Source organism: Ranitomeya imitator, chromosome 8 (assembly GCF_032444005.1).
Source record: "Ranitomeya imitator isolate aRanImi1 chromosome 8, aRanImi1.pri, whole genome shotgun sequence".
Lineage (NCBI taxonomy): Eukaryota > Metazoa > Chordata > Amphibia > Anura > Dendrobatidae > Ranitomeya > Ranitomeya imitator.
This window is the reverse complement of record NC_091289.1, coordinates 193,861,334-193,886,997: the sequence shown is the minus strand read 5'-3', so window position 1 is coordinate 193,886,997 and position 25,664 is coordinate 193,861,334. Positions and strand designations below refer to the sequence as shown.

General features: G+C 45.8%; 1 protein-coding gene across 4 annotated transcripts in view; it reads left to right on the top strand.

Annotated features, from left to right (window-relative positions):
- The window catches only part of SLC44A5 (solute carrier family 44 member 5), a 106,327-nt gene that overhangs the window by 62,010 nt on the left and 18,653 nt on the right, over positions 1-25,664 (top strand). For all 4 annotated transcript variants that reach the window (XM_069738297.1, XM_069738295.1, XM_069738296.1 and 1 more), the window contains exons 2-14: positions 2,743-2,791; positions 8,770-8,843; positions 12,067-12,151; positions 12,781-12,865; positions 12,992-13,117; positions 13,849-13,909; positions 14,975-15,098; positions 18,700-18,783; positions 20,040-20,152; positions 20,331-20,462; positions 21,576-21,675; positions 23,259-23,351; positions 23,483-23,570. In XM_069738297.1, coding sequence (XP_069594398.1) covers positions 2,743-2,791; positions 8,770-8,843; positions 12,067-12,151; positions 12,781-12,865; positions 12,992-13,117; positions 13,849-13,909; positions 14,975-15,098; positions 18,700-18,783; positions 20,040-20,152; positions 20,331-20,462; positions 21,576-21,675; positions 23,259-23,351; positions 23,483-23,570 — 1,214 coding nt within the window. The remainder of the gene's footprint in view (positions 1-2,742; positions 2,792-8,769; positions 8,844-12,066; positions 12,152-12,780; positions 12,866-12,991; positions 13,118-13,848; positions 13,910-14,974; positions 15,099-18,699; positions 18,784-20,039; positions 20,153-20,330; positions 20,463-21,575; positions 21,676-23,258; positions 23,352-23,482; positions 23,571-25,664) is intronic.

Genomic DNA, 25,664 nt, shown 5'->3' with positions numbered 1-25,664 from the left:
TGCAATAGTTTTAAAAAGAAGTGTTGTAAAGGAGCTCTGCAGAAATACATCGAAAACTTCATTAAAAAATGGTCACTCCGGTCTCCCCTTTGACTGAGGGGTCGGGAGTGATGGTTTCTGGAGAAGCAGAGGATGCAGATGTATGGGGCAGTCAGTAGGGATAGTCTGCCTTATTACCATATAATGGGGACGGGTACCTTTAATAGGAAAGTGTCTCTTACTCGAGACCTCAGTAGAGAGAGCGCCTCTCACTCTGGACCTGCCCTGTCCTGTATTACATTCAGCATTGCAATACTTCCCTACTCCAGTGGTGGCGCTGCAGCAACATTGAACACTCACTGCCAGGCTCTTACACCGATCACAGCCGATCGCCTGTGGTCAGCGGAGAATTGGGTAAATCTTTTAACAAAGGGAGGTTTTCCAAAGAGAACAACCCTTTCACCGGGGATGAGCAGTTGGAACAAGCCAGGTGTAAACTGTTAGGTCTGACTGCGAGGACCCCACTGATTGCCAAGATGGGGCACTTTTATCCCTGCTAGAATGCCGCAGTTGCACATGCTCGACCACCGTACCATTTATTTCCTACATACTTGCCGAATAAAGCAAAGTCCCTTTAGAAAATGAACGGAGCATTGCTCCAACATTCGCACTACTAAAGGGGATCAAAGTGCCTCTTTCGTGCCATCGTTGGGGGACACTGCAGTCCGGACCCCCACTGATCTAAAAGTTATTGCCTATCCCCTGAATAGGTGATAATTTACTACAACTGGGTTGAAAGTTTCCAGTTTTTGTTTCTATTTAATTCCCTTTTCTCCCCTGATAATTCAGTTATTATTTTTGTTTTATAATCCGCCACATGGTCCCCGACGTTGTTGGCCTTTATATTTATTGCTATTTTTCATGGTCCTTTACAATGGTGCGTGGCTCACAGTCATTCTGGGGGTTTGTAATTAGGCTGCTCTGCGCATAATTACAGATTTACTTTTAATTAATGCTGTAAATTACAGGGTCCAGTCTCCGCTGCCCCTTAATAATTTTGTTGGCACTTTCTTCTTTGTCACCAGAGGTGTAAATATCTCACCTGATCGTCAGTTACAATCTTTGTTACTTTGCTTTGTTAGTTCTTTGTGTTGCACCATTTCAAATATTCCCTTTCAGCAAGCAGAGATTTTGAGAGTTTTCTTTCTGCAAGAACGAGTTACCGTAATCCCGATAAGTAAATGTCTCACGCTCCTGGTATTCTCCGCACCCACATGGGATTTGTTGTCACACTGCGGAGACTGATAAGGGAACACTAATACAACAATGGGGACGAAGTCCTGTAGTTACCGTAGTAGGTTAAATATTTAATCCCACACATTACATGGCAGACCAACAAAATCAACATCCAGGGCTGGCATTCATCTGAAAAGGACTGTGTTGTAGTCATCTACTATCAGCCAATCAGCATTTTTGGGTGTGTTTTCAGCTGGCGAAGGGCGGGTCTATCTTACAATGCTCCTCCTCCCACATGTCCTCTTCAGCTCTATGCCAGGCTTGGAACCCTGCTTCTTGGAATTGTATATTGGGTTCTGTTAGCGCCCCCTTGTTTAACCCTTTACAAGCAGTACCTTTTTCTCTCATGCATTCAGGTAAATGTTCCTAGCTTGGACCTATAATATATTTATAGAATGGCACTGAGTCTTTCCAACACCTTGTGTAACAGGTTTATTACTGGGTTCCTGTCATCGGCTGCAGCCTGCGGTGCAAACATGGGAAGTGATAACTATAACAATGACGGGGATCACCTCCGAGACCCCCACACAGAATAATATGAACTCTGTTCAGGGTGTGTTGGAGAGAGTGGCTTTTGCCTAAGGGACCATTTTTTTATGGGGACTCCAAGGACTGTACTCCCAGGAGCAACCTGAGAATGGAATACTTGAACTTTCAATGCCCTGGATCACAGGGACTTTATCATTAACCCCATCAATGTCTAGACCTCCAGTAACATTATGATATACTCTTTTATTATTTGGTTGTATGGCGGTGTTATTTGGACACAGAATGGCAGCGTTGTGTTAAAATTATATGGCAGTGTTATATGGGTAATATCCATACACTATCTAAACAATACTACCATATAAGATAGTGTATGGCGGTATTGTTTGGACATAGAACGGTCGTTTCATTTATTTTTTAAATGACAAATAAACAATGAATGCGATATATGCGGTATTATTATGTGGTTAATATATGGTGGTATTATTTTGATACTATATGTAAGTGTTAGGCACTGTATGGTATGTGGAAAGTATGAAGCAGTGTAATGTGGGCAAAAAATGGTAGTGTTATTTGAATAATATATAAAGGAACTATTTAGACAGTGTATGTCAGTATTATTTAGACAAAGAATTGCAGGATTTTGTGGGTAACGTATTGCAGTATTATTTTGGTACAGCATGATGTAGAAAATATTTACACAGTGTATGGCAGTATTATTGGGACATTAAGTGGCGATATTATATGAGAAGTATGTATAGCAGTGTTATGTGGGTAATATATGATAGTGGAATTGCAGCACTGTACTTTGGACAGTGTATGGCGGCATTATTTGGACATGTAATAATAGTTTTCATTTTTTTTAATGGTGCAATGCTGAAAATATGTCCAAGAACTGTTATGTTATGGGACATAGCAGTATTTCCTACAATTTTGGATATTGCATGGATTTTATGTCACCATTTCTGTTCTGTGTTGCAGGTGAGCCGAGGAAGTTTGATCCAAAGTTTAAGGGACCCATTGGAAACCGGTAAGTGTGTCCCCATACTCCATCCCCATACACCAGACTCCATAGCTTTACATTCAGCATCTGGCATCTTACTACATTTTGCACAGGACTTCATCTTTTCGGTTCTACATGGTTTGTTGCAGGAAATATAATTCTATAATTGTTCTTTATTTTGATGGCGAACGTTTATCCCTTTGCCCCACAAATTTTAATAAGACGCTCCCTGAACCTATGGCATTGCAATAAACAATAGCTCATATAACCATATTCATCACATCACAGCACATCCGACAACAGGCCCCCCAAACCAATACAAACTATGGACTAAAGCCCCTCAATATATACAGACCCCAGACAAGACCTCCAAAAATAATACAGAACTCACACCAGGCCCCGAAGACAAATACAGACTACTGACCCAAGCCCCTCATTATATACAGACCCCAGAACAGACCCCCACAACTTATACAGACCCAGAAGACAAATAGAAGCCCCTCAAACAAAATATTGAGACTATACAACCTGATACGGACACTAGATGAGTCTCCTAAATATATACAGACCCCAGATGAGACCCTCTAAATCAATACAGAATCAAGACTAAAGCCCCTAAACATGTACAGACCCCAGACCAATCCCCCTAATTAAATGCAAATCCCAGACCAGACCCCCTAGAGTAATATAAACACCTGACAAGACCCAAAATCAAAGCCCATAAATGAATACAGGCCTGAGACCAACCCCCCTAAACATATTCAGACACCATGACAAGCCCCTAACCAAAAAAATCGGACCCCCATAGAGTAATGCAGACCGTAGAATAGACCCCCAAAATAAATTAAGATCTCAAAACAAACATGACAAATAAATGCCGACCATGGAGAACCCCTTGATGAATACAGACCCCAGACCAGATCATCCGGAATAATACTGACGCCATAAATAAATGCAGACCCCCAGACCAGACCCCCTCAATGCAGATGTGAAGGGGGGCTTACTGTGCATTCTGGGAACGTTTGTGAGAATGTCTTTATCTAATGAATGTAATTGTCTCGGTGGAGACAGCTGTGTCAGTGCCAGTGTCATCTCGCAGCCCCGACGCGCGTCGTGGTGTCACTTTGCTCCCGGGCATTTGGTCTTTCTGCTTCTATAGAATATTAAAATGAAGCTAATTAAGAGAGAAACACTTTTCCATCGCTTGATACGCGGCACAGAAAAGGGCTCTTTTTTTGGCAGCGGATGAAGCTTTTTTGACTAACGCGTCCCCATCTGACCACTCTCGGTGCCCCGCGCGTTCTTCATAAACAGCTATCAAGCTGTCTGACTCGTCTTCTGTGCCAGCGTGGTAGGATTGTGCGAAGCTGACAGATGCCACCATTGAGAAAGATCCGGAAGAATTCCAGAAATGTATCTGTGTGCACATTACCATAGATGCCCCCACATTCTCCGCAGCCTGACAGCCGCCTTCACTCCTCTCCCGGGAGCGCGGTGAATGTGTCGCTTCCGTGTCATTCTCCAGAATCTCATGAATACAGAGCGGCCTCATCTTCTGGCTTTACAGCCCCGTCCATCTAAGTGCTCTGAGGCTCAGAAGTCTATGGAAGTTGCAAAAATTCACCCCAAATCCACCTGTGGAATTCGCTGCAAAACCGGCATGTGTAAAGTGCGGAAAATTCTGCAAATTTGTGCCAAATTTCCATGGAATAAAGATGATTTGTTTTCCCAAATTGTCCTCAATGTTCCAGTTTATGATGATGTTACCATCTTATCTGTTCCCTGCAGATGAGAAGACTTCATCCAGGTCCTTAAGTAATCCAAGGCTATGTTCACACTGATGTCCTAAGAAATTTTGGGGTCGGATCCGCTCCAGAATTTTTCTTGAAAAACTTTTTTCAAGAACCGTTTAGAAAAACCTTCCTGTTCAATTCAATGGAAAATCCACTTCGCTGTTTATATGGCAAATTTTGTAATAATTTGGTTTTTGAAAAACTTGTAACAGTAAAAAAAAAAAAAAAAAAAGGAGCAACTTCTTGGATGTAGATTCACTTGACACCTGACCAATCAAAAGTCTGTAAGACACGTCTGTAGGAAAAAGAAAAAATTCTTAAAGAAACTTCTGCTAAGAATTCCACACAGAAAAGGAAAAAAGTCTCTAAAAAACCAAACAAACAAAAATAGAAAAACAACTAAAAAAAAAGGACGTAGGTGATTCTGCATTGTTCTCAGGATAAATGGGGGGTTGAGGAGGTCGGACCCCCACTCACCATAAAATAATACCATGTCCTAGCGATATTCCATCACTTTATAAGATGGGAAAACTCTGTTAGTAAAGGACTACAAACATTCCCTTTAGGCTATGTGCACATGATGCGGAAAACGCTGCGGATCCGCAGCAGTTTCCCATGAGTTTACATTACAATGTAAACCTATGGGAAACAAAAAACGCTGTGCACATGCTGCGGAAAAAAACGTGCGGAAACGCAGCGGTTTTCATTCCGCAGCATGTCACTTCTTTCTGCGGATTCCGCAGCGGTTTTACAGCTGCTCCTATAGAAAACCACAGTTGTAAAACCGCAGTGAAATCCACAGAAAAACCACGGTAAATCCGCGATAAATCTGCAGCAAAAACGCTGAGTTTTTGCCCTGCAGATTTATGAAATCCGCTGCGGACCATTATACGTGTGCACATAGCCAAAGGAATCATTCCAGCTCTAGGGATTACACCTATTTTGTCAGGAACATTCCTTTAATCCGGCATCATCACATTTTGTGGATTTTCGGACTCGCCAGGACGCAGCCGCCATTTACTTCTACTTTCAGTGTCCATTTGCACTGTGCACCTGCATTACATAATCCCTTAGATAAAACGCAGAATTATCAGACTTTCTGCCTTCTCAGATGCCAGATGAAAGGAATTTTGATTAAGTGAAATAAGAATATTCCGGGCCGGGTTCCCTTTAAGTGCATAAAGCGGTGACTGCGTCTCGTTCCGGCGGTGTTGACTTAGATCTGCTTATCTGGCAAAGGCGTTTCAAGGGGAAGTGAAATGTCAGGAATAATTGCGGAGCGGCGCTGCGCCTTCACCTGGTGATAGCATCTAATCACCTCTCTCCATGTTCCGGCAGGTTCTAGACGCAGTCAGATCTCCGCCTGTCAGTCCCTCACACCGCGGCTGCTGAGCGCCATCTCAATAGTCCGTTCTGCAGCCGCGCTGCGTTTCCCGCGACTCTGGATTTAGAACCTGAGGGTAATTAAGGGAGGCTAGGAATTAAGTGCGCAGAGACGAGATGTCAGAGAGCGGGAGAATAAGGCGAGGGAGACAGACGTCTTATTAAAGCCTCCGCTGTGTAAAGATCTGACTGTCAGGAGGCAGAAACGTTCAGCGTCTCGTAGTGCAGCGCCCCAGGGTCCTGGTCGTTGCAGTAATATCATTTCCTCTAGGGGGGAGTGATGTTACGTTTGAAGGCAGTAAAGGAGATCTCTTTACCAGGTATCACAAACATCCAACACACTTCACACTCCAGTCCACCAGGGGGAGCTATGCTCCTATTTAGTAGGGCACTCTTCACAATTAGGTAAAACTGGTGGTCTGGATAGGAAGTTAGGCAGATGCTGGCTGAGCTTCACTGAGTCAGTTCCTGTCAGGCAGACAGAGAGGAAGGAGGAACATCCAGGAGTTGCCGACAGAGTTGGTCCCTGACAGGGGTGGGAACCTGTCAGAGGCATAGACAGAAGGTCTCAGAGCTGCACCTGCCCCACGTGCGGCAGCATCCTAAGAAAGGACACGAACAGCGAATTGTATTGTAGCGGGTGAGAAATGAAGTCATAGCAAAAGGAGAGGAAACCAGAAGGAGTTCTGCCCTGCACAGGCTGCCTCCTTCTGAGGCGCAGGATCCGGTAGCCGGAACACCGAGGGAGCAACAGTCTTTATGCCTTGCTCCAGAGAGCGGCAGGACAGCTAATTCCAAGTTAATGATCCGACCTATACCCAGGAGGCACGGTGGCAACTTGTGGGGGCCAGGGCGTGCTAGAGTCCCGTAAAAAACCTCAGGCCATCAGTCATACGGGTTGTTCCTATCCATCTGGGAGACAGAGAGAGACACAACATCTAGAACATTCTACAACGGTTGTGAGGACCTTATGAGAGGCTCAGCAGTAAGGTACTACAACACCCAGGCGCTAGAGGAAGGCTACTGATTTCTACCTGGATAAGGGGACTCTGGATTTGCCTTCAGACCGGCCGGACTCTGCCTGCCCTGTGATCTGGTGCTCTGGACTGTGGATGCTGAACCTTCAGTAAAAAGGTAAAGAGACTGCAACCTTGTGTCCTCGTTATTCACTGCGCCTCTCACCATCCACCATCTACACACTGGGAAGCCCTGGGGACACACTTCACCTGTGGGAAGGTATACCATCCAGCTGCCATAACATCACCCCAGCGGACCCCTTAAAGCAGCGTCGGTCACCCTGACCGAATACCACAGGTGGCGTCACAAACATTTCCCCTTTAAAGACCTTTCTCTTTTACAACGGACCTCCCTAGGGCCATGGACCGTGTCAGCCACCGTGACATCCCCCTGAAAACCGAAGGGCCCGGTACCCAGTACCCCACTGCCCTACGGGGGCGATCCAGTGACGTCTCACATCCAGCGCGTTTCACATTACAAAGTGGACATTTTCATTTTATGGCAGCCATCGCTTTGGCGGTCAGTCATGGGTTTGTGTCAAGCTGATGCGATGCAGGCAATACTGTATGTGTAAGCTGGGGGCTTCTGTAAAGGAGCTGGGGGCCTTGTATGGAAGTGGGAGTCCATGTAAAGAAGCGGGAGACCCTGTAAGGAAGCGTGAGTCCCTGTAAAAAAGCCGGGGTCCTGTAAGGAAAGGCAGGGGGCCCTGTAAAAAAGCCGGGGTCCTGTAAGGAAAGGGAGGGGGCCCTGTAAGGAAGCGGGGACCCTGTAAAGAAGTGGGGGACCCTGTAAGGAAGCGGGGACCCTGTAAAGAAGTGGGAGGTCCTGTAAGGAAGCGGGGGACCCTGTAAGGAAGCGTGGGGCCCTGTAATTAAGCCTGGGTCCTAAGAAAGCATGGGATCTTGTAAGGAAGCGGGCGGTCCTGTAAGGAAGCGGGGGACCCTTTAGGGAAGTGTTGGGCCCTGTAAAGAAGCGTGAGGCCCTGTAAGGAAGCAGGGGTTCCTGTATGGAAACGGGGGGGCCCTGTAAAGAATTATGGTTCTCTGTAAAGAAGTGGAGATCCTGTCAGGAAGTAGGGGGCTTAAAAAGAACTATGCTTCTCTGTAAGGAAGTGAGGGGTCATGTATGGAAACGGGGACCCTGAAAGAAAGCAGAGGGCCTCTAAGGAAATGCGGGTCCGGTCAGGAAGCAGGGGTCCTGTAAGTAAGAAGGTTCTGTATGGAAGCGACTGGCCCTGTAAGAAAGCGGGGTCTCTGACTCCCACAGTCTGCTCCATTAGATTCGTGTAAATTCCGCCCGCTCTTTTCGGCTGGACAGCGCGCACTCTCCTCATTCCATCCACTCGTCAGGTCGATGCCTGTTCACATGGATCGCATTTGTTGCAGTACATTTACAGAAGGCCGTGGGGAAATCTGCAGCAGCAAATCGGGGATTTTGGTGCAGTTTTTCTGACGGATTTGCCAAGTGATCACTTTCCGCTTGACATGATGATTTTTTATTGATGTTAATTATTAACCACCATCATGCTCTTCGGCCTGACAGGATGATGAGCCTCCTAGTTCTCTGCACATTAGACGTCTTTGACTTGCAGATCCATTTTTACCATTGAAGTCTCCCATAGACTTGGATGCAGCAGCGTCCCCCCTTCTAGTATTAGTTTTAAGAAATCTCATTTAAACCCACTGAAGTCTGTAGAAATAGGTGGGAAGAAACTTCTGCAAAGACTTTTTTTAAAACTTTGTGAGAAATCCCATGTAAATGTACTGATAGATGCATCACTATAATGCTCGTGTTATTTGTGTCCTTTTTTAGGCACTGCACGGACGTCCTTTGCTGCATTATTTTTGTGGTGGTCATTCTGGGCTACATTGCTCTGGGCATTGTTGGTAAGTGCTGACTCTAGATATATACCGCTATATACTGATTACACGGTCCTGCCAGCACCGGCGCCCCCTGCAGTTGGACCATGTTCAGACACATAGCTGCAGTGTCCTTGCAGCTTTGCCATAAGCGGCTCGTTACAGAATATTGCAGTCCTATGTAATGGCTGATCATCTCTTATGGAGCAGGTGGTGTTTCCCGGACTGGTCATTAGCCGGCCGGTCGCCATCGGCTGTGTTCTCCGTTATATGCTTTATTAGTTTGCAGACGGGCTGTTATTTGGCAGCGATAAGTCTGCAGTCTGGACACACGGCCAAGATTCCTCTGTTAGGATAAGAAAGATAATGATTATGAGCCTTCTGTAGTTACTCCTGGCAGCCATCGACTGATTCTCCCGGTCAGTGCCATGACGGCGTCACCAAACTTTTTTGTTTTATTTTATTGCTTTTAAATAAATTAAGCTGTTTTTATGGGATAAACTGATTTTTTTTTGTTGTTGCTCATAACAACCAATCACAGCGCAGCTTTCATCTTCCTAGAGGAGTTAAAAAAATTAAAGCTGAGCTTTGATTGGTTCTTATGGGCAACAAAGACTGATTTTCATTTTGAGTTTTGATCAGTGAGACCCGATTATGTTTCATTCCCGCCCAGACATATCAACATATTTCTGTTTTGTTGTCGCAGACATTTTTCTGAAATTGGAAACAGGAAGTGCAGCCATAATGCCTGTTTTCTTTGAATCATTAACAAGAGATAATCTGTTGTATAAATGACAACCAATATGGCCGCATTCCTGTGATTAATAAATATGGCCGCACTTCCTGTGATTTATAAATATGGCCGCACTTCCTGTGATTTATAAATATGGCCGCACTTCCTGTGATTTATAAATATAGCCGCAGTTCCTGTGATTTCTAAATATGGCCGCACTTCCTGTGATTTATAAATATGGCTGCACTTATTGTGATTTATAAATATGGCCGCACTTCCTGTGATTTATAAATATGACCGCACTTCCTGTGATTTATAAATATAGCCGCGCTTCCTGTGATTTATAAATATGGCCGCACTTCCTGTGATTTATAAATATAGCCGCAGTTCCTGTGATTTCTAAATATGGCCGCACTTCCTGTGATTTATAAATATGGCTGCACTTATTGTGATTTATAAATATGGCCGCACTTCCTGTGATTTATAAATATGTCTGCACTTCCTGTGATTAATAAATATGGCCGCACTTCCTGTGATTTATAAATATGGCCGCAGTTCCTGTGATTTCTAAATATGGCCGCACTTCCTGTGATTTTTAAATATGGCTGCACTTATTGTGATTTATAAATATGGCTGCGCTTCCTGTGATTTATAAATATGGCCGCACTTCCTGTGATTTATAAATATAGCCGCACTTCCTGTGATTTATAAATATAGCCGCACTTCCTGTGATTTATAAATATAGCCGCACTTCCTGTGATTTATAAATATGTCTGCACTTCCTGTGATTAATAAATATGGCCGCACTTCCTGTGATTTATAAATATGGCCGCACTTCCTGTGATTTATAAATATGGCCGCACTTCATGTGATTTATAAATATGGCTGCACTTATTGTGATTTATAAATATGGCCGCACTTCCTGTGATTTATAAATAAGGCTACACTTCCTGTAACATATACAGTCATGGCCGAAAGTGTTGGCACCCTTGAAATTGTTAAAGAAAATTAAGCATTTCGTCAAGAAAATTACTGCTATTACACGTTCCGTTATACACATGTTTATTTCCTTTCTGTGTATTGGATCAACACAAAAAAGAGAGAAAAAAGGCAAACTGCAATCACTCACTTCCTATAATCATCAACAAGCTTCTTACACCTCTCAGCTGGAATTTTGGACCACTCTTCTTCTTTTGCAAACTGCTCCAGGTCTCTCATATGTGAAGGCGCCCAACAGTAATTTCAAGATCTCACCACAGGTAATCAATGGGATTTAGATCCAGACTCATTGCTGCCACTTCAGAACTCTGCAGCGCTTTGTTTCCATGCATTTTTGGGGGCTTCTTGAAGTATATTTGGGGTCATTGTCCTGCTGTAAGACCCATGACCTAGGACGCACACCCAGCTTTCTGACATTGGGCACTACATTGCCACCAAAAATCCTTTGGTAATCTTCAGTTAAGGGACCTAGTACCAGAGACAGCATAAAACCCAAAACATCTTTGAACCTCCGCCATATTTGACTGTAGGTACTGTGTTGTTTTCTTTGTAGGCCTCATTCTGTTTTCAGTAAACAGTAGAATGATGTGCTTTACTGAAAAGCTCTATCTTGGCCTCATTTATCCACAAGACTCTTTCCAAGAAGGATTTTGGCTTACTCACGTACACTTTGGCAAACTGCAGACTAGCTTTTTAATGTCTGTTTCAGCTGTGGGGTCCTCAGTGGTCTCCTACCATAGTTTTTCATTTCATTCACATGTGGACAGATAGTTCACTCTGACACTGATGCACCCTCAGCCTGCAGGACAGCTTCAATTTCTTTGGAACTTGATTGGAGCTGCTTATCCACCATCCGGACTATCCTACGTTGCAACCGTTCATCAATTTTTCTCTGCCGTCCGCATCCAGGAAGATTAGCCACAGTGCCATGGGTTGTAAACGTTTTGATATTTTGCACACCATGGGCAAAGGAACATCAAGATATCTGGAGATGAACTTGTCACCTTGAGGTTGTTGGTATTTTATAACCGTTTTAGTTCTCAAGTCCTCAGGCAGTTCTCTTCTCCTCTTTGTGTTCTCCATGCTTAGTATGGCACACACAGACACACAGTGCAAAGATTGAGTCAACTTCTCCCCCTTTTACCTGGTTTCAGGTATGATTTTCATATTGCCCACTCCTGTTACTTGCCACAGGTGAGTGTGAACAAGCATCACATGCTTGAAACAAAGTTGTTTCCTCACAATTTTGGAAGGACGCCAACAATTTTGTCGTTCTCATTTTGGGGGTTTTGTATGAAATTATGTCCAATTTTCCATTTTCTCTGTTTTTGTGTTGTTCCAATACACACAAAGGAAATAAACATGTGTAGAACAAAACGTGTGTAGTTGCAATAATTTTCTAGGAAAAATACTTAATTTTCTGGAAAAATGTCAAGGGTGCCAAAACTTTCGACCACGTCTGCATGTATGGGTGCACTTCTTGTGACTGACCGATGTTTCTTTTGTTTCGTGTCTTAGCGTGGATTCATGGGGATCCCAGGAAGATTGTGTATGCGACTGACAGCTACGGGCAGTTCTGTGGACAGAAGGGGACCGCCAATGAGTGAGTGATAGTTTACCGCGACTCCCAGCACGGAAGGAGAGTCTACACTTACAGATGTAAAAAGACCAAGATGGCTGCCCACATTCAGTATCTGTCCGCTGTCCCTTCTGACTCCTCCGTACACATGCTCGCGCCTGAAACGGCTTATCTCCCTGGAGAAGATCCATCTCATTCCTCCCATTAGATTGTTGTCTATGGTCATCTTTACATGATTCCATTTTTTATTCTATGGACACAAGGAGGTCACAATTGTCTGTATGTTGCCATACTCTCCCCACTCGCTGCTCCAGCGCTGCCTCTGACGCCGATGGACTGCAGCGGTGATGTCTCATGGCTGCATCTTCTGGCTGTACCATTATCATGGGAAATCTCTTTAAGTTAATGAATCAGATGTCATTTCACTTGCTGGTTGATAGCTAGAAATCATGCTGTGACTGTGCTGCTGAGAGAGGGAGAGAAAGAGCTGCATCATACAGAGTGTGCACCCTGCGTGGTGGTCTCGGTATACCTACCTCATACTTGGAGGGGTCATATGGAGGGATAGGTAATATTTAGGGAGGTAGGGACAATGAATGTGAACGCCAGTGGACACTGGCCCTTTAACTCTTCGGTTTTCTTATTCATTCTAGGAACAAGACCGTCTTAATGTATTTTAATATCCTAAAATGTGCAAGTCCGGTGGTGCTGATAAACCTGCAGTGCCCCACGACCCAGGTGAGCTCTGTCGTCTACAGCTGACAATGACTGTCAGGTTACAGAGTGCACTGGTCCTCTTTTATTCCTCCTGGAAACGTACACGTTACTTGATCATTTGTGGTTATCACCGCCTTTTGTTTTCAGCTTTGCGTTTCCAAATGCCCGGATAGATTTGCCACGTACCTGGATATGAAGGCCAACTGGCACAACAGCAGCTACTGGGAGTATTACCGACAGTTCTGTAAACCGGGGTTTAACAACCCCCAAAAGGTGAGTGAGGATTAGTGACGTTTGGCGAACATTAGCATTAGGATTGTGATCCGCAGGGTGTGACCTGTGCTCTGCCGAAAACTCTGCTCCGATCCACCCGGAAACCAGCTCTGCCCACTGGGGTGAAGCTGCTCGAATGTTAGGTGTTAGGCTGTGTGCACATGGAGGCTTTTTGCAGAGTTTTCGGAGCAGAAACTGAACAGAACCTCCCCATTCTTTTAGCAGTTTTTACTTTTTGAGAAGGATTTAGATCATTTCCCCAGTTTTCGCTTTAAAAACTCCTAAAATAAGCTCTTGTGCACATATCCTGAGGCTGTTTATACTACTTTTTTCAGGAGTTTTTAGAATAAAATGTTACGTGCACACAAAGTTTTTTTGCTATGTTTTCAGAGCAGAAATAGAATGAAAATTCAAAGTTTTCCTGAGGAGTTTTGAGATTCAAGGAGTCTCCGCTCAGTTTGTGCTCCAAAAACTCCTTGCAAAAGTCCGTGTGCACAGAGACTTTCTATTCTGAAGCCTCCTGACAAGAAAAGCAGCGAGAACAACCTGTGGCCGCGTGCACACAGAGCTTTTCAAGGAGTTTTTGGAGCAGAAACTGATCGTCCCCTTAGTTTTGGTGCAGGTGGTGTATGCGGATTACACAGTCACAAGGTCTTACATCCAAGAGACGTTTCCGGCCATTTGTAAGTTCCACTCATGAAGATGTTTTACCTGATCTGTGATTATCTCAGTCTATTACAGAAGTTCTACGGGATGAAGACTGTCCAGCTATGATCATTCCAAGCCGGCCGTGTAAGTTATTATCTAATCTATCATCTATCTGTTATCTATCTATCTATCTATCTATCTATCTATCTATCTATCTATCTATCTATCTATCTATCTACTGTATTATCTATCTATCTATCTATCTATCTATCTGTCATCTATCTATCTATCTATCTATCTATTATCTATCTATTATCTATCTATCTATTATCTATCTATTATCTATCTATTATCTATCTACTGTATTATCTATCTATCTATCTACTGTATTATCTATCTATCTATCTATCTATCTATCTATCTATCTGTCATCTATCTATCTATCTATTATCTATCTATTATCTATCTATTATCTATCTACTGTATTATCTATCTATCTATCTATCTATCTATTATCTATCTATTATCTATCTATTATCTATCTATCTATCATCTATCTATTATCTATCTATCTATTATCTATCTATTATCTATCTATCTTTATCCATCTATCATCTATCTATTATCTATCCATTATCTATCTATTATCTATCTATTATCTATCTATCTATTATCTATCTATTATCTATCTATCTATCTATTATCTATCTATTATCTATCTATAAGCTGTCGATTATCTAAGAAATAGAGAAATAGAGCAGCACATTCAGCATGGAAAGAATCTGGGTGCAAAAAAGCTTCCACAGGCATATAGCAAACCTTGCATGTAGTAGTCCAAAAAAGGAAGCAGCACACCACTGTCTGCGAATAAGGAGCTATTTTATTTAGCCCAAGATGGCGACATTTCGGAAAAAGGTTCGCTACACTGAACCGAAACGTCACCATCATGGGCTAAATAAAATAGCTCCTTATTCACAGACAGTGGTGTGCTGCTTCCTATTTTGGACTACTATCTATCTATCTATCTATCTATCTATCTATCTATCTATCTATCTATCTATCTATCTATCTATTATCTATCTATCTATCTATCTATCTATCTATCTATCTATCATGTATCTATCTTCTTGCCATTTCAGTATTGCTTTGCGCTGCTATAGATAAATCTTCTAGATACAAGGATACAGATGTATGTTCTGTTGTCCTCAGTCCTGCAGAGATGTTTCCCAGACTTCTCCACCAGGAACGGTGTCCTGACTGTCGCTAACAAGACTCTGTTTAAAGATGGAAGTGGCGACGTGAGGAACGTAACTGACCTGAGAGAAGCGGCTAAGTAAGGATTTGGGTGTTTTCTGCTGTGGATCGTGGCTCCTGGAAAAATTATATTTGGATTCTAAAGCAAGGAGACATGATCAATTGAGTCTGAGAACAGCAAACTCCAGAAGAAGGCTCTGCACAGATTTACTGAGGCTCTGCACAGATTTACTGAGGCTCTGCACAGTTGGGCTGAGGCTCTGCACAGTTTGGAGTAGACTCTGCACAGTTTTGCTGTGGCTCTGCACAGATTTACTGAGACTCTGCAGTTTGGCTGTGACTCTGCACAGGTTGGCTGAGGCTCTGCATAGTTTGGCTGAGGCTCTGCACAGTTTTACTGAGGCTCTGCACAGATTTACTGAGACTCTGCAGTTTGGCTGTGACTCTGCACAGGTTGGCTGAGGCTCTGCATAGTTTGGCTGAGGCTCTGCACAGTTTTACTGAGGCTCTGCACTGTTTGGCTGAGGCTCTGCACAGTTTGGCTGAGGCTCTGCACAGTTTGGCTGAGGCTCTGCACAGTTTGGCTGAGGCTCTGCACAGTTTTGCGTAGACTCTGCACAGTTTTATTTATCTCCCTCATGGAGTCCGGTGCACTTTACGCCATTCTCCAGGACTGATCTCTACACAGTTTAGGGGTCCGGACATTTTACGTGTGGCCCTCCAGGGACGGGCGTACCGTTGGGGTCCTCGTCCCACCTTTAAGCAGGATGTGGCTTCTGTCGGAGACGCGCTATTGGACGGCAGAGGGCCCATATACTGTTTTTACCCAGGGGTCCATTCTTGTCCTAGTCGGCCCCTGCTTGCGCGTTTCTCCTAATGACGGGCCCTGATCTTCTGCCCTGTGTTACTGGCACCGTAGATTTCCTTCCTCGGGGTTGTGGAATTGCAGGATCTGTCTAATTCCGGTTTATTTCATCCTCATAACCACTTTCATTTTGTTTTATAGCCATGTAACTACCATTCAACATGGAACTACAAGGTTACAAGTCCCATTCTCTAACGTTTTGTGTTTGGCTCGTACGTGCTCAGCGAGAACATAGCAATACTGACGCGGAAGATTCATGCGTCAATTAGAGGAGCCGAAATGTCAGAACTCGGCCCCGAGGACCAACATAGAACTGCAAATTATCCCTTAGTTATTAATTGTTCACACACAATAAAAAAGAATAAAAAATAAGAACAAAAGCCCAATGTAGATGAACCGCCTACCTCCCACCCATCCTGTGGGACAGTCCAGAGTTTAGGGAGCGGTCTGAAGGCCTGAGAGGTCGGAGTACGTCCCATCTTCATCTGTTCTGTGCCCAGGACATTCCCACCGAGTCACCTAACAATGTAACCGCGGTACATCAAACACCCAGACCTCCCACCACATCCAGGCGCGTTTCGCCACACTCTAGCCTCATCTGGTGATCACAGATTTTTGTAACCTTATTCCAAGTTCCTTTAATTCGAAATCATTGGATTATCCAGTATTTCTCTTACTTAATGCAGCCATTAGCCCAATGTCAACTGTTATCCAGAAATCTGATCTCTTGTTGGGTTCTCAAAATGTCCCATAATATTATGTCAGATGATCAGACTCTTTGGATTATCGGATGCAGGCCATAGCATTACAACACTACAGACTTTCTTGTTAACTTCCTTTATAACTTCATAGTGGCAGATACTGTATATTATATAAGAAAAATAAGCCGCCTCTCAGGTTTTGCCCCTTAGGCACAGGCCAGCAGTGTCTCATTGTAATCCTGGCCTCGGGCAGATATTGCTATGTTCTAAGGCTGAATACATAAATGATGCATGGAAGCCAGCACTGAACATGTGGATGACATGCCATCTGATTTAACCCATTAATAATCGCAATGATGTGTTGTCCTCCCCGAGGAGACACATCTAATGCTGCAGGGGGTAACGCCTCGGCTGCTTTTACGCATGACATAAGAACATAAGACTTTTTTTTTCCAAGTTATTATTTTATAGCATTGGGCATGTTGGGATTTGGGCTTATTCACACATGGGGAGACATTTTATAGGCTGTATACTGCCTCGATCTATAAAATGTATATTACCCAAGTGTGTGACCGGTACCAGCTATATGAGGGGCCCTAATCAGTGATGGACTTTTCATTAATGCACTCAACTTAATAGCATATAATATAGACTGGAGCTGAAGTATGAAGTTAATAGGCCCCAAGGTAAAGCGAAAGCGAGGTCTGCGGATAAGATAGGTAAAGGACAGAAGAGTATGGAGGGAGGAGTACAGAAGAGTCTGGAGGGAGGAGGAAAGAGGAGTCTGGAAAAGAGGAGTCTGGAGGGAGGAGGACAGAGGAGTCTGGAGGGAGGAGCATAGAGGAGTCTGGAGGGAGGAGCATAGAGGAGTCTGGAGGGAGGAGGACAGAAGAGTCTGGAGGGAGAAGTACAGAGGAGTCTGGGAAAGGGGAAAAGAGGAGTCTGGAGGGAGGAGGAAAGAGGAGTCTGGAGGGAGGAGGACAGAGGAGTCTGGAGGGAGAAGTACAGAGGAGTCTGGAGGGAGGAGGACAGAAGAGTCTGGAGGGAGGAGGACAGAGGAGTCTGGAGGGAGGAGGACAGAGGAGTCTGGAGGGAGAAGGACAGAGGAGTCTGGAGGGAGAAGTACAGAGGAGTCTGGAGGGAGGAGGACAGAGGAGTCTGGGAAAGGGGAAAAGAGGAGTCTGGAGGGAGGAGGACAGAGGAGTCTGGAGGGAGGAGGACAGAGGAGTCTGGTGTGAATAATACAGAGGAGCCTGGAAAAGAGGAGTCTGGAGGGAGGAGGACAGAGGAGTCTGGAGGAGGAGTACAGAGGAGTCTGGAGGAGGAGTACAGAGGAGTCTGGAGGGAGGAGGACAGAAGAGTCTGGAGGGAGGAGGACAGAGGATTCTGGAGGGAGGAGGACAGAGGAATCTGGAGGGAGGAGGACAGAGATCTGGAAGGAGGAGGACATAGGAGCCTTGAAGGAGGAGTGTGGAGAAGGGGAACAAGAGGGAGGAGTACAGAGGAGTCTGGAGGGCGGAGGACAGGGGAGTCTGAAGGGAGGAGGGCAGATGGTGTGATGAATGCAGCGGAGTCTGGAGGAGAAGGACAGTGGAGTCTGGAGGGAGACAGTGCAGTTTGGAGGGATGAGGGGGGTCTGTAGGAGGACAGGGTGGTCTGGAGAGTATGGAGTATTTTGCAGGAGGGTAGATGAGTGTACAGAGGTGTTGGGTATTGGCGCACTCCTCTCTCACCATAGCGCATAATGACACCTATAGTAATGGAGCACTCGGGTGCATCGGTCGGGGGTCGGTAGAGATGATCCAGGATAAAACACATATATGGAGTAAAGCGTGCGGCGCCGGGTGCTACACACAGAGATTTGCTTTCCAGTGGCACAACCCCCATCACCCCACAGCTGATACATTATAGCGCTCTGCATTGATTACGGCCCCATCATTCTTATTTTTATCATATTTCTAACCTTCACCTCTAATAATTGTTGTATCTTCTTCCATATAACATTTATTTCGTAGATGTAACATGGCTGATGTCGGCTGCACTAATTTCCTCTATAACCGTCTGTGCGCAGAATTTGTCTGATTTCTGATAGATTCATTACTTTTTCTCACCAGTGGGATAAACGCCGTCCTTGATGCCAGATCCATCGGGATGAAGATCTTCGAGGACTATGCAAGTTCCTGGTACTGGATCCTAATGTAAGAGACCAGGTGATATGTGCAGAATCTGAGGCTCCGGGACCCCTGAATGATCTTCTGATGGGTCACAAGCTCTATATCCCATTAGTGAAGTCTCGGACCACCACTGAGGACCCTACAGAAGTCTCTCCCCTTTACTACTATTCAATAATTTCTGTTCCTGTTCTGTTCCTGAGCCTTTAAAGGGGTTTTCAGATTTTAGCCATTTTTTTTCCCCAGTGAGTAAACAATAAAGGACAGCAAGCAGAGCATTTATAAACTTTGGAAACTGATGTAGAAAGTAAATGTAAAAATGTTATTTTAAAGAAAATAGAAATATAATCTCATGAAGATGGAATATCCCTTTAAGTTGAAGTTGAGTCCAAGCGAGTGTTGTTCTGACGGCTATCACATCGCGGCTTTACTATCTGAGTGTCAGTGGCGGTAAAAGGTCAAAGAATTTACTATGTATCTGAAATTCTGACAGACAGGTCGTCTTTATAGAGGAATTCCATTTACCAAAAATGTATCACTTTTGTATCTGGTGTAAATGCCGCTGTTCTCCTGGATCCGGCGATGTCTTTCTTTCGTTCCTGCTCCTCTACGTTCCGCTTCTTCAATGTATATAAATCTTGTCCCTTTTTTGTCAAATGGGCGTGGTCGAGAACTCCTCTCACACCCACTTGGCTAACAAGTCTTGATTTATATTCAGGGAAGATGGGACAATATCTCAGGAACGGAGAGGAGGAGGAAAAAAAGAAAAACATTGCTGGATTCAGGAGAACAGCAGCTTTTACAGCAGGTACAATAATGACTTATTTACGGCGAGTGACCGGTCCTATTTAAAGGGACTTTATTCCTAGATCAGTTCAGTGGGGGTCCCAAGCTGTCAGACGAACCCCGACCCCTTCACTCCGCTGATCGGCCCGAACGCTCTGCTATTGATGCCCTCTCGGAGATTATCAGTATGAAGACCCCCTGTAGGAGCGCCCACTGTGCTGTGCACGAGACCCTAAATAGTTAAAAGCTCCGTCTTAATTAGTTCCAGCTCGGGAGCGTTTCTTGAAATCCTTTTTTTGATCTCCTATCTGCAGCTTTTATTATGTCAGGTCAGCAAAGAGCGAATAATCTAATTTACCCCGAGTGATAAGGAATCTGGTAGGTGCCGCGCACTCGCTCCGTCCGAGGGTCCTAATTCTAAACAAACATGCAATTTTCCCAATTTGCAATGCAAAAAAAAAAGAAAAGAATCCTTTCTTCCTGTGCTTTCCTTCCAGAGCGCTCTTTATTGCTATGGTCGTCAGCCTCCTCTTCCTCATACTGCTGAGATTCACCGCTGGGGTATTTTTCTGGATTTTTATATTCGGTGTCATTGGAGTTGTGGGGTACGGTGAGTCTTATATATAAACCTCCTTTGTGGTGGTTGTAGGGTCCTGATTGACAGGTGACTCCGCTCTGTCTGCTGTCTGGTCCCCCCACCCTGGTGGGCTCTGCCGTATTATTACCCCCCATGAGTGGACTGCGGAGGGTCTGTAAAGTGATCACTTTGTGACTCCCTTTTTCTTTAGGCATATGGCATTGCTTTTGGGAATATAACAACTTGAAAGGAGTCCCGGGATCCGACCTAACGATCTATGACATCGGCCTGCAGACGGACTTCAGGGTCTATTTACAGCTGAGGGACACGTGGCTGGCGTTTAGTGAGTATTAACGTAACGTCCCTGACTGACTGTATTATACTCCGGAGCTGCATTCATTATGCTAGGCTGCAACATATACAGTAAGTTCCATTGCTTAAATAGTTAGAATAGCAGAATAGTGAGTGCAGCCCTGGGGTATGTAACTCAGGATCAGTAATGTAATGTATGTACACAGTGACTGCACCAGCAGAATAGTGAGTGCAGCTCTGGAGTATAATACAGGATGTAACTCCGGATCAGTAATGTAATGTATGTACACAGTGACTGCACCAGCAGAATAGTGAGTGCAGCTCTGGAGTATAATACAGGATGTAACTCAGGATCAGTAATGTAATGTATGTACACAGTGACTGCACCAGCAGAATAGTGAGTGCAGCTCTGGAGTGTATGTCGCACAGTGTAGATAATACGCCGCCCTGTTTAGAAACTATCCTGTGCTGTGTAGAGCATACGCCGCCCCGTGAAGGACATGTGCTGCTCTGTGTAGAGGATGCGCCGCTCTGTGTAGAGCATACACCGCTCTATGTAGAGCATACGCTTCTGTGTAGAGCATACGCCACCCTGTGTAGAGCATACGCCGCTCTATGTAGAGCATACGCCGTCCTGTGTAGAGCATACGCTGTGCTTTGTAGAGCATACACGGCTCTATGTAGAGCATACGCTTCTGTGTAGATCATACGCCACCCTGTGTAGAGCATTCGCTGCTCTATGTAGAACATACGCTTCTGTGTAGAGCATACCTCACCCTGTGTCGAGCATACGCCGCTCTATGTAGAGCATACGCCGTCCTGTGTAGAGCATACGCTGTGCTTTGTAGAGCATATGCCGCTCTATGTAGAGCATACGCTTCTGTGTACAGCATACGCCACCCTGTGTAGAGCATACGCCGACCTGTGTAGAGCATACGCCGCTCTATGCAGAGCATACGCCGCCCTGTGTAGAGCATACGCTGTGCTGTGTAGAGCATACGCCGATCTGTATAGAGTATACGTCGTGCTGTGTGTACCGCCAGCTGTCCGTGGTTCGTCACATGGTGTAGCGCAGTACGTAGACTTTCAACCAATGCACTGTCTGCAGTTTTCTCACAGTCACTGTCTCTGTTCTTCTTCCCAGTGATCATTCTCTGCATTGTTGAAGTTATCATCATCCTTATGTTGATCTTTTTAAGAAACCGCATCAGAATCGCCATCGCGCTCCTACAGGAGGGGAGCAGGTAATGAACCCTGGACTGCACACAACACCCGAGGCTTCATGCATGTGAAAGTATTCAGGATCCACATGACAGTACTGATGCATATCCGAACCGCCGTATACAAAAATTACCGCTGTGAACGGTGTGTTTTTTCCAGGGCGGTGCACATAGTAGAAATCATATACTAAAAATAATGAAAAATCAGTTTGTGGTGCAGCGTCCCACATGATGTCTGCAGGATGCAGTAAATTGTGGCTCCACGCTGCTCAGTGTATGATGGATGGAATACACAACTCCATGCAGGAGGCGCCTTCACATTTCAGTGTCTCCCGTACGTGTGGTGACAATTTTCACATGTACCGGAGACACTTACACACGTAGACAAAGTCCAATGAATGGTGTTGTGCACACGTCGGTGTGTTTCCACGGATGGTGTGTCCGTGGGAAAAACACTCTGACATGTCTGTTTAACAGCAGCACGGGCCGCAAAACACCCCGTACACGTACACATTGATGATATCAGTGTGACACGTACCGGCGCCTGGGAAAAAGGGTACAGTTCACGCTGTTCCCAGGTGCCGGGTGCTGGTGGCAGCTCTGGTCTCCCTGCTGTCCGTCGACCACGAGACAAGGATAGATGTTGTATTCAGCACCCACTGTGTACACTGTGAATTAAATAAATGTTAATTTAAAAAATGGCGTTGGCTCCCATGTAATGTTCATAACCAGCTGAGGGAAAGCTGACTGCTGGGAGCTGATGTTAATAATGAGGGAAAGGGGCCAATATCCCAAAATGTTCCCAGGCTTTTAACAGCTCGCAGCTGCTTGCTCAGCCTTCACGGATTAGTTTATGGGGGACCCCAGGAAAAAAAACGACGTAGGGATGTTTAATGTGGGTTTATAGCTCCTGAAATCTTCCCTGAGATTGTCGTATCCTTTTCTGTCTTCACTTCTGCAACCTCATAACGAGAATGAGCGCTGTATAGAGGCAGTGGATCCGCCACACCACGGGTTTTATCCTGGGGGCTCTTATCAATGACCCAGGTCCAGTAGAAAACAGCAAAATATAAAAGTAGTAGAGAAACAAGATGTTGTGCGCAAATTATACAGATATTATTAAATGAAATCCAAAGAAAGAACAAGCTGCCAGAGCAGACGTCCCATCCCCTGCGAGAGCATTGTCATTTAGGGCCAAAACGCTCTGGTTGTTAAGGGGTTAAAATAACTGGAAGATCACAGAGGTGCAGTGTGTACAGGGCTATAGACTGTATTGATGCCCTAGTCTGACCACAAGGTGTAGGAAACAATACTGTGAGAAGCCACTAGTGGGCGACGTACCACACTAATAATCCTAGTCCCAAAAAGTATCTCCTGTCCTGTACAGGCGTATACCGACTGTCTCCAGGGTGCCGTGTACTTACCATAGAGAGCTATAGAAAGATCAGATAGCGGGATAGATACATACAGGATAAATGTAGGGAGCGATAGGTGGATACATAAAGATGCTACAATGTGCCCGGGATCAATACCGTGTATCATATATGGATAGTTATACAGATACAGATATCAGATAGAATGTAACAATGTTTCACTTTCTTCCTCAGAGCTATTGGATACATCATGTCCACCCTGTTTTATCCAATCATCACTTTCATCCTTATCGCCATCTGTATCTCGTACTGGGCCGTCACCGCTGTGTATCCTTTCTGTCGCCTCAATATTCCGGAGCTTTCATTATGGAGCTCGGATCGGGGCGCGGAGGCGAGGGGTAAATATGAGAAAGATCACAGAGAAGGAGGAAATGTTTGTCCTTAACTCCAAGTCCAAGATTCCTGGCCACCTCCGGAGAGGCTGTCTATAAAGTGATGGCCAATAAGACCCACTGCCAGTATGCGGGCATGGAGTGTGCCCCGGAGGTGAGTGATCCTACTGTTGAGGTCCTGGGACAGTGCTCTGGGCGCAGCCATTTTAGTTAAATGATCTTGGTGTTGAGGTCCAGGTGCAAAGGATTCGGTGCTGAGGTCCTGATACAGTGGTTTTGGTGCACTGGTCTTTGTGCTGGGGTTCGGGTGCAATGGTTTTGGTACTGAAGTCCAGGTGCAATGTTTTTGGTGCAGTGGTCTTGGTGCTGAGATCTGGGTGCTTTGGTCTTGGTGCAGTGGTCTTGGTGCTGAGGTCCAGGTACAATGGTTTTGGTGCAGTGGTTTTTGGTGCTGAGATCTGGGTGCTTTGGTCTTGGTGCTGAGGTCCAGGTACAATGGTTTTGGTGCAGTGGTTTTTGGTGCTGAGATCTGGGTGCAGTGGTCTTGGTGCTGAGGTCCAGGTACAATGGTTTTGGTGCAGTGGTCCTGGTGCTGAGATCTGGGTGCAGTGGTCCTGGTGCTGAGATCTGGGTGCAGTGGTCCTGGTGCTGAGATCTGGGTGCAGTGGTCCTGGTGCTGAGATCTGGGTGCAGTGGTCTTGGTGCTGAGATCTGGGTGCAGTGGTCCTGGTGCTGAGATCTGGGTGCAGTGGTCTTGGTGCTGAGATCTGGGTGCAGTGGTCTTGGTGCTGAGATCTGGGTGCAGTGGTCTTGGTGCTGAGATCTGGGTGCAGTGATCTTGGTGCTGAGGTCCAGGTACAATGGTTTTGGTGCTGAGATCTGGGTGCAGTGGTCCTGGTGCTGAGATCTGGGTGCAGTGGTCTTGGTGCTGACATCTGGGTGCAGTGGTCCTGGTGCTGAGATCTGGGTGCAGTGGTCTTGGTGCTGAGGTCCAGGTACAATGGTTTTGGTGCAGTGGTTTTGGTGCTGAGATCTGGGTGCAATGGTTTTGGTGCTGAGATCTGGGTGCAGTGGTCCTGGTGCTGAGATCTGGGTGCAGTGGTCCTGGTGCTGAGATCTGGGTGCAGTGGTCCTGGTGCTGAGATCTGGGTGCAGTGGTCCTGGTGCTGAGATCTGGGTGCAGTGGTCCTGGTACTGAGATCTGGGTGCAGTGGTCTTGGTGCTGAGGTCCAGGTACAATGGTTTTGGTGCTGATATCTGGGTGCAGTGGTCTTGGTGCAGTGGTCCTGGTGCTGAGATCTGGGTGCAGTGGTCTTGGTGCAGTGGTACTGGTGATGAGATCTGGGTGCAGTGGTCTTGGTGCAGTGGTCCTGGTGCTGACATCTGGGTGCAGTGGTCTTGGTGCAGTGGTCCTGGTGCTGAGATCTGGGTGCAGTGGTCTTGGTGCAGTGGTACTGGTGCTGAGATCTGGGTGCAGTGGTCTTGGTGCAGTGGTCTTGGTGCTGAGATCTGGGTGCAGTGGTCTTGGTGCTGAGATCTGGGTGCAGTGGTCCTGGTGCTGAGATCTGGGTGCAGTGGTCTTGGTGCTGAGATCTGGGTGCAGTGGTCCTGGTGCTGAGATCTGGGTGCAGTGGTCCTGGTGCTGAGATCTGGGTGCAGTGGTCTTGGTGCTGAGGTCCAGGTACAATGGTTTTGGTGCTGAGATCTGGGTGCAGTAGTCCTGGTGCTGAGATCTGGGTGCAGTGGTCTTGGTGCAGTGGTACTGGTGATGAGATCTGGGTGCAGTGATCTTGGTGCTGAGGAGCACGTGCAATGGTTTTGGTGCTGAGATCTGTGTGCAGTGGTACTGGTGCTGAGATCTCGGTGCAGTGGTCTTGTGCTGAGATCTGGGTGCAGTGGTCCTGGTGCTGAGATCTGGGTGCAGTGGTCTTGGTGCTGAGGTCCAGGTACAATGGTTTTGGTGCTGAGATCTGGGTGCAGTGGTCTTGGTGCAGTGGTTCTGGTGCTGAGATCTGGGTGCAGTGGTCTTGGTGCAGTGGTACTGGTGCTGAGATCTGGGTGCAGTGGTCTTGGTGCAGTGGTCTTGGTGCTGAGATCTGGGTGCAGTGGTCTTGGTGCAGTGGTCCTGGTGCTGAGATCTGGGTGCAGTGGTTTTGGTGCTGAGATCTGGGTGCAGTGGTCTTGGTGCTGAGATCTGGGTGCAGTGGTCCTGGTGCAGTGGTCTTGGTGCTGAGATCTGGGTGCAGTG